This window comes from Drosophila gunungcola, chromosome 3R (genome assembly GCF_025200985.1).
Source record: "Drosophila gunungcola strain Sukarami chromosome 3R, Dgunungcola_SK_2, whole genome shotgun sequence".
In the NCBI taxonomy this organism is placed as follows: domain Eukaryota; kingdom Metazoa; phylum Arthropoda; class Insecta; order Diptera; family Drosophilidae; genus Drosophila; species Drosophila gunungcola.
In genome coordinates, this window is record NC_069139.1 from 27,300,528 (window position 1) to 27,309,449 (window position 8,922).

An 8,922-nucleotide genomic window follows, 5' to 3' on the forward strand; every position below is an offset into this window, starting at 1 on the left:
GTTCTTAGTCAACAATTTCAAAATTGATCATTTACTCTTGAAAATGATATTATGTTTATGTGTTAATTATAGATCAATTATGTTTGAATCGTTTAAGCTAGCAAATATAAAACAATAGTTAGTTTTGAGCAATTTAAAAACACATTCAAAAGAAATGAATAATAGCAAAATTAGTTTTATAAAATAACAAATTGCTTTTAAAAATTATAGTTGTTGCCTGCATATTTTCAGTACTATTAGTTTTTTGTTAATGGCAGTCTTTAGTTATATAAGAAATACATAAATCTATTTGAAAATATATAAAATGGTAGATTTGTAAGGAATTTTAACCCATGTATAACAATAGCATATATCCCTTACCGGTTGTCCTGTCCACTTCAGGTGAATTTCGTACTTGTCCGCCGTCGAGATGCTGTCCTCGTCCTCGTTCAGGCTGGCACTGTCCCACGTGGTCGTGGTGGAGGCGGACTGCACGTCCGAGCGGTCCTCGTCGTCGCCGGCCACCTCGGCCAGGGTGGCCAGGACACACGTCCTCGGAGGCGCCCTTGTAGCAGCGCGCCGAGGCGGATCCGGTGCGCAGGGCTTTCACCTGCGTCTCGATCAGTATATCCTTGTTCTTGTCGCTGAGCACGCTCTTGCAGATCAGCTCCTGGGTGACGGCGATGGCCTTGCGGTTGGACACGCACAGGTCGGAGAGGTAGTCGAGGAAGCGGGAGTCCCAGTTGTGCATGTTCTTGCGCACCAGGCCGACGAACGTCTCGATCTCGGCGGCGGTGATGTGCTTCTCCAGCAGCTTGCGGTTGTTGTGCAGCAGCGCCGTGATGGTGTCCTCCGCCAGGATGTCGTAGCCGATCTGCTTCTGCATCAGGCCGAAGTGTTTGGCTATGTACTCCTGGTTCTTGCGATAGTCCTGTTGCGACAGCCGCAGGATGCGGTAGCACAGCCGGAAGATGTTCTTGTAGGGACTGTTCTTCGGGTCGCTCAGCTCGTCCAGCCGCAGGAACGGACCGTCGCCGGCCGTGTGCTCCTGGAACGGCCCCTGCAGGATCTTGAACAGCTGCTTGAGTATGTACTGCTCGCGCAGCAACTTCTGCCGATCCCTGATGGGGTTCTTTATGGTGAACTCCAGCGCCTTGGTTTTGTTCGGCTCGTTCTCCATGCCGGCTATGAAGTAGACTATGTCCTGCAGCAGCGATATCAGCGCCCGCCGCTCGTTGATGGAGATGCTGCCGTTGTCCAACTTGCTGGTCACCGTGGCCAGCACTTTGCAGGCGTCGTTGGCGAAGTCCAGGTCGCGCACCTCCACCGGCGAGACGGGGATCAGGGCGAAGGCCTCCTTGTCCTCCTTGATGGGCGAGCAGCAGACCATGGACATCACCGGCTTGTCGTCGTCCGCGTCGATGGGTATGGAGGTGGCATGCACCCACGTGTTGGAGCAAATGTGCTGCAGGCGCACGTAGCTCGACTGCGGCACCAAACTGTCCGGCCGAGCCATCGTGGTGGCATCCAGGACGAACACCGAGGCAATGTCCGCGGAGTACGGCACGGACACCAGGCGGTACTGCTTGCCCTTGGGCTTGTCTGCATTAGGTAGGTAGAGCGAATAAAAAAACAAGAAGGAGTGCTATTAGAGAGTCGTCACTTAGTTAACCAATTTTAAAATAAATATTTCCACAAAAAATAACCTGGTTATAGGTGGCGCCATCTACCGAAATTTAACATTTATTACAATTACTTTTTTAATAATTATTTGATTTGAAAGATTTTTGAACGAGTTTAAAATTATAAACCGATTAAACATAGAAGACTTCTGCATTAGGGAGGTAGAGCGAATAAAAAACAAGAAGGAGTGCTATTAGATAGTATCACTTAGCTCACCAATTTCAAAATAAATATTTCCACAAAACACAATCTGGTTCTAGGTGGCGCCATCTACCAAAATTTTACATTTGTTACAACAACTTTCTTAATAATAGTTCGATTTGAAAGATTTTTGTTCAAGTCTATAGTTATTGACCGAATAAACATCTAAGACCTAATAATTGTTTTCTAGAATGTCTAAGAGTGACATGATAGATTTCTGCGACTTGTGCGCGTTAGAGTGGGCGTGGCCACATATTGAAACAAACTACTTCTGCGTAGCCCGAATCTCTAGCTTTTATAGTTTCCGAGACATACGGACAGACTATTCATCCTGATCAAGAATTCTTCTACCCGTTACATACTTTTCAACGAATACCATATTGAAATTTCAAACTGGAATAAGGTTAATTTCCTTTTAATTCACAATTGGCTTTCACTTACCATTTAGGGTGGAGTTCATGGTGGAGCAGCTGAGGCCCGAGTCCTTGCTGCAGTCCCCCAGGAGCAGCTCGTGGCCGGATGTGGAGGGGGCTCCAGCTGCCGCAGTCGCCACATCCAGCTCCGCCTCGGCTGCCAGGTAGTGGCCCGTGGCCAGGTGCTTGAAGCGGTAGAGGGAGTTCCAGTCGCCGGCGCCGCCGCGGCAGGAGTCGTGCTGGACCACCTCGATCTCCCAGAGGGCCTTGCTGCTGGTGGCCGCCGTGGCGCTGGTGCGTCCGGTGGTGCGCAGGAAGACGTGGTACTGCTTCCTGTACTCGTCCATTGTGAGGAACTTCTCCTGCTCGGCGTGGAAGAGCCTCACCACGTCGCCGCCCTTGAGGATGTGCTCCTGGTTCTCCTTGTGCTCCATGAACAGCGAGATCTTCCACGAGGTGGACGAGTTGAGGACGTTTACCTCCTTGCAGCCGGGGTTGTCGGGCAGCTCGTAGTTGGCCGCCACGTGGAGGTTCTGCTGGTCGGCGTTGACCGGACTGAGGATCACCTTGTCGCCCACCACCACGTAGTCGCCGATGGAGCGCAGCTTGTAGAACGGCTTGATGTAGAACCAGGAGCCCTCGTTGCCATTGGCGTCCAGGTACACCCGCATGGCGTTCTTCTCCAGCAGCGACGGCAGCCGCTTGTTGACCGTCAGATATTTGTTGGACTTCAGATGCAGCAGCTGCACCACCGCCCGTCCGTATTGGATTGAGGTTCCCAGCAGCTTTTTGTTCTCCGTTTCATTCTGTTTCTTCTCGATCTCCGCCGCGTGCTAAGAAAAATATTTTAATTGGTTGGGAGTATGTGATTAAGATAGTGCTCATAATTAAACAAAGTTAAAACTATTTATTTTTTAAGTGAGAATTTTCTGCCAACTCAAGGTAACGTGTCGGCTTTGATTTGATGTATCAAGAACAAGAGACTAAACAAAAAAAGAAATTAAGTAACAAACCAAAAAATTATTTTCAAAGGACTAATCAATTAGTGAATATCTAAAATTTATTAGGATTATTACGGAATTGGTGGCGAGAAAGAGCCCTATTTCGGTTATTAAATTAATTGTCCAAGAGTTCTAATAGGGAAAATTCAAAGTGTCTCCAAACCCTGGAATTTGCAGACATTCTGCAGTTTACAGAATAAGTTATACCTTTCTAACTAGCCAGCAACCAAATGTTTCCTTAAAAAAAGTAATAATTAGGTCAATCTATAGAAGTTATTATTTCTTCTTAAGATTCTATCAATTAGGGAATATCAAAATTTAATAGGATTATTACTGAATTGGTGGCTAGAAGGAGCCAAAGGTTGATTATTACATTACTTGCCAAGAGTTTTTATAGGGAAAATTCAAAGTGTTTCAAACCTTGGAATTTGAGGGTATCTTTGGAGTTTACAGAATAAGTTAAACAAATAAATTAGTTTGAAATAAATGTCTTCCTAACAAGCCAACAATTGAAGTTATTGTTTCATTTAAAAAATAACAATAGTTGGGTCAATCTTTTAGAAGGTGATAATAATTTCTACTCAGAGATTTCATCAATAGTGAACGTCCAAAATATATCAGGATTATTACTGAATTGGAGGTGAGAGAGAGTCATAGGTCGGTAATTAAATTAATTACCAAGAGTTTTAATAGTGTTTAAAAACCCTGAAACTTGCAGTAATTCTGTAGTTTACAAAATAAAATAGTTAACTAACTAGCCAACAACCGAATTTACCGTTTCATTTGAAAACGACAACTTCCTAATATAGAACATGTTCCTGGACTTACGTGCAAGCGCTTGAGCAGATTGGGATCTGTATTGGAACTGGCCGATTGCTTAGCTGCCTTCCAGAATTGCTTCTGGGCGGAGTATCGATTCATGGGACATATCTTGATGAGACAGTCTGAAAACGTAGGATAATTTAGTAAATATTGATTTTTAAATATAACATATCATCTAAACTTACCCCTAAACTTTTTGGGCGGACAGCTGAGGTCTCCCGCCTCGGGGCACACAACTGTGCGATCATCGACCAAGCTGGAGAACCAAACAATAGGTTTATCAGAACAATCAACAACAGGTGGCAGCCGGGGATCCGCCACCTCCGAGGGCTGCGCTCGTTAGAACCTCGTTCAGCCTGGACAATGGTACTTACCCGAGAGTGCTCAAGAAACCGCAAACACTGCCCTCCGCGTACAGGGACACAATGTCGCCCAAGTGCAGGAAGCTTGCCGAGCCAATTATGTTGTCGCCCATGTCTGCGGCCTTCTGTGGGTTAGGGCTCGAGAGGATTGAGGTGAGGACTGGATGTGGATGTGAATGTGGGTCGGGGGCCCCGAGTGTGTGGAGTGGCTGCCGCCGGGTGGCGCAACAATGGGCCTCCGCCCGATGCTACCCACGTGGCTGCTCCTGTTGCTGCTGTTTCTGAGCTGGCAGCTATTGTTGAAAACACGCAGTCGGTTACGCGAGTTAATTGCAATGATTTGTTGTCCTCGCTATGTCCTGCGGGGTTTGGCAAAGAGAACAAAATCATGAGTTGGCTTACATCTCGGGGGGCACATTAAGAATGCTATTTATATTACAAATGTTTGGGTTTTTAGCCATTACCCATTGTAGAATAGCAACTTATAATTCAAACAAATTCGGAAAGTTCACTTATATATTTCATTTATAAATTGATTATAAATAAGATCTAATCTAAGTTTGTTTATACATGTATTTGAGTTTACTCCTCTAATTACTAATATGGACAATGGTTTTGGTATGTTACACACAAATATGTTGTTAAAGTCTTCAGAGCAAGCCTTCGGGGCATTCACATTTTTTTGGGTTAGCTGGTTATAAAAAATTCATGGCAATCGGTCGAGCAGCCCCACATTACTTTGTATCGTGCCTTGGGACAGTCTGGCGTATGCTTGATATTTTCACCCTCAGCGAGACAGCAAGTCGCCTCTTCAATACTTCCAGTAAACATTTCTACTTGGTGTCCGCATTCCAAATGTACCAACTAAAGTTGTCACATTTAACGATTTTTGTAGTCCACGTTTTCATGCTTTTGATGATTTCTTTCTCTATTATCTGCTCATAATGGATGCATCGCAAATGGAAAGAACAAATGCATACATTTCCACACTAGATTGCAAAAGGAATGAGGCAAATGTTTTCATTGTTTGACAAGTTTCATGGAAGCAAGCCGTAAAAGTTTAAACAGGGGTTTTTGTTTGAAGGATTCCTGAAAGTTTTTTAAGGTTCCGAGTCAATGCCAGCGATTTCTAATAGATTTTCAAAGTTTCTTGGTTTAAATAGACTTACAATCAAAAAAGTTAGAATATTTAACAATGAAATCCGATTCCCCTGTGAATTCATCAAGTCAATAATTTTGGTTCTCTCGGGAAAATAAACTTTGCACAAAGCTGATTCTGATTAAGTTTTACATTTCATAGTTTTTTGAATTATTGTTTTTCAGAATTTACTTAATGTCAATGACTCAATTTATGTATAAAATTGTTAAATTTTATTACACTTTTTTCTGATTAATATTATCTAATCAAAAGTGAGCATTAAATTCTGCTTGTTAAACTTATGTTTGACATATTTTGGCATAAGCCAGTTATTTATAGGTTTTTTTTTTATTATTGCAATGTATTTGTTTCTGGTGATTAGCTCGGCTTAAGGCGGTTCATCATGGGCATACTAATGAGCTGAGTTGGTTCTGAAACAAGGTGTAGTGCTTAAGGGTAGAAGCCATTCAATTGATGTGTGGCTCCAGTTAATCGGATTGATTGACATAACAATTACCCAAAAGGTTTCACGGCGGCCCCTTAAACTTCAGTTTAGACAGGGCCTATAGCACAAGAATTCCGGCGAAAACATCACATCAGTGGAGGAAATGAGAAATTCATAACTTCTCTCCAGGCCAAGCCACTTTATGGGTCAGGAATTCAGCGAAATCCGGCTCAGAAGAGCGGGATGGCAACACCATCTGCTCAAATATGTTCATCTTGTTAGCAGTGACGGAGGGAAGCAGATGACTGAAGGCAGGAAACAAGGACCTCCACCCCCGAGACAAGGACCATGGAATTCGGAAGGCAAACTGGGCCCAGGAAGACAGCTGTGCCCTCATCTGAAGTCACCACCCCGCTTCATTCAATCAATTGGTTCGAAGGGTGCAAAGAATTTTCACGATTTCCGGATTACGATTAAATCTGTGTGCCAACATAGCAATTACTTTTTATCACCATAAACTGTGGAAGTGTTGCCTAATCTATGGCTCGCCAATGACCCACCTGCTGTTAGGCAATTAAAACCTAATTTATTCGAAAATAAATTTGGACAAAAGGCGTTTCAATCAAATTAGGCGGTCGAATAACAATAATCCAGCAGTTACCTTAAACAAAATCGCACACAAAATGTGGATACACACACAGGGCTCTCAGTATCTATGAGTGGGAGCTCAGATATTTTGCCTATTTTCATTTTCGTTTTATTGTGGCGGAAGCTGGCACTGCCACTGCCTCACGAAGGCTTCCCTGGGATCTGTTTTTCCAGGTGTACATTTTCATCCCGTCGGCCAAGTGGCCAGCAAACACTTACACTCGTTCGTATTGTTTGGTCGCTATGTAAACACATAATATCATTGCCCGCGGCCACGAAACTTCTTACAAATAGCAAACTGGGATGATTAAATATGTGAATATTTTGGCCAGCTCTTTGAAGTTTAGTTTGCAGCAGCCCGACGAAAAGAACGGTCTGCAAACACCGAGCGCTCGAGCGAAAATGTTGGCCAAAGTTCGCCGCATTCGGCCCGAAAAGCTATGGCCCGAGCTTGCAGAAGCTTTTCCGCTTTTCCGCTCCGCCTTTGAGTGGAATGTGAACCACTTTCGCTCAAGGCACCCGCAACTTTTCCTTTCATTCATACCTTCTCTCAGTTCTGACCCCTTTGTGACCCATTCCGATATACTTAACGCATCAGCGCCGCGAATTAGCTGGGTTAGTAGTGCCACTAGCGTTGCCAATGGCACATTAGTCAAACCCTGCTTTGTGCCTCCGCCCGAGTTCCCCTGCATTTCGGCTTTCAGCCTGAGCATGTGCAGATTTGATTTCACTTTTTCGCCTCTTCTCCGGGTCGGGTCTCAGGTTTAATGCGATTTTGCCCACCGGGTCAAGGTCGCCGGTGCGACTTCTGAATGCAGCAGCTTTAAGAGTGCAAGTGTGCCCCCTCGATAAGCCTTTGTTTGGGTATGAATAGGAAAACATTCTTTAAAGATTCGTTTTAGCTAGATTAGGTTGGCTTTACGGTAAAGAGATTTGTTCCAGTGGAATTAATGCGTTAATAAGAACGGGAAGGAAAAAACAATGCGCTATAGTGAAGAGCTCTAACTATTAAATACCCGGTTAGTCATAATGGCAAAATATGATGGATAAATAGAAGGCAAGTTTTAAAAAAAAACAAACAGAACAACCCCTGAGGGAACTAGGCTCATCCAGATTTTTTAATTTTTTTCCAATGGAGTATTTAACTGGCACCTCAATCAAACTATTGTTCTCTTTGAATCACAGCCATAAAAAAACAAAAGAACTCAAGTATTTTCTCATTTTTTTTAAGGCAAAATCATTAATACAGATGTGATACATTTTAACTGAATGAATTTTTTTTATGAAGATAATTAAGGTTTTTCATTTTAGTTTGATTAGTTCTTAACAACTAAGGTACAAGGACTCGAGATCTATAATAAAACAAAACTACATTACTACATCCATATATCTTTATAAAAACTATTTCAACACGTATAAGTTTTTATCCACGTCATGTAAGTTATTTTAACCCTTTAAAAAACAGCATCAAATAACTGAGTTATAAGTCAATGGTTGCAATTGCCTGACATTCTAGAATTATTTATATGTTGAAATTTTCTTTAAACAAATCCGAATGGTTTTCTTTGCTATTCTTAATTATATGTTTACCCTCGTCTATAGGTGGATAGATGTATATACAAAGCTTTATCTTTGGCCAAAGTAATAATTAATTCCAGGCAACATAAAGCTTATAACTTTTAAGCACTTTAAGAGTATCGTATAAAAATTAACTGTTTTAATACTTGTTTCCACGTTTTTAGGCAATAGAAACATATAAATGTTCAATGAAAATTTTCTTGATTCACTTTTGTGTATATCCAAAGAACCTATTAAATAAGTTGTTAACATTTTTTGTTGTCTCACTTTTTTATTCAAATCCACTTAGTAACATGTTGTTTCCCAATTGCCCTTATCTGCATTAGCATTTTTCCTTGTGCTAACTTTTGGACTGACCTAGCTCACCACCGGCACAGTCACATTTCTTGTCTTACGGACGTCACATGACTCAGCGAGGACTTTGCGCTATCGGGCTGTCAAGCTTGGCGAGCGATTGCCACTAGTCTAGCGATTACGGACTGCTCAAAAAGCAATCACTTAAACACACCAGCCGGGTGCGTAAATTAGCGTGCGGCGGGCGGTCAAGCCAGCGAGAGAGCTTTAGCATTGCGACCCAGTCGCCCGAGTCACATGCGTGGGAAAAGCCAAACAAACAACAATGAGCCACAAGTGGTTGGCATGCAAACAGATG

General features: G+C 42.9%; 1 protein-coding gene across 1 annotated transcript in view; it reads right to left on the reverse strand.

Annotated features, from left to right (window-relative positions):
- LOC128266348 (inositol 1,4,5-trisphosphate receptor) overlaps nt 1-8,922 on the reverse strand; it is a 28,071-nt gene that overhangs the window by 11,571 nt on the left and 7,578 nt on the right. Inside the window, 6 exon segments of the mRNA XM_053002813.1 lie at nt 361-522; nt 524-1,581; nt 2,305-3,109; nt 4,106-4,221; nt 4,285-4,355; nt 4,474-4,820. Coding sequence (XP_052858773.1) covers nt 361-522; nt 524-1,581; nt 2,305-3,109; nt 4,106-4,221; nt 4,285-4,355; nt 4,474-4,574 — 2,313 coding nt within the window. The 5' untranslated portion in view covers nt 4,575-4,820.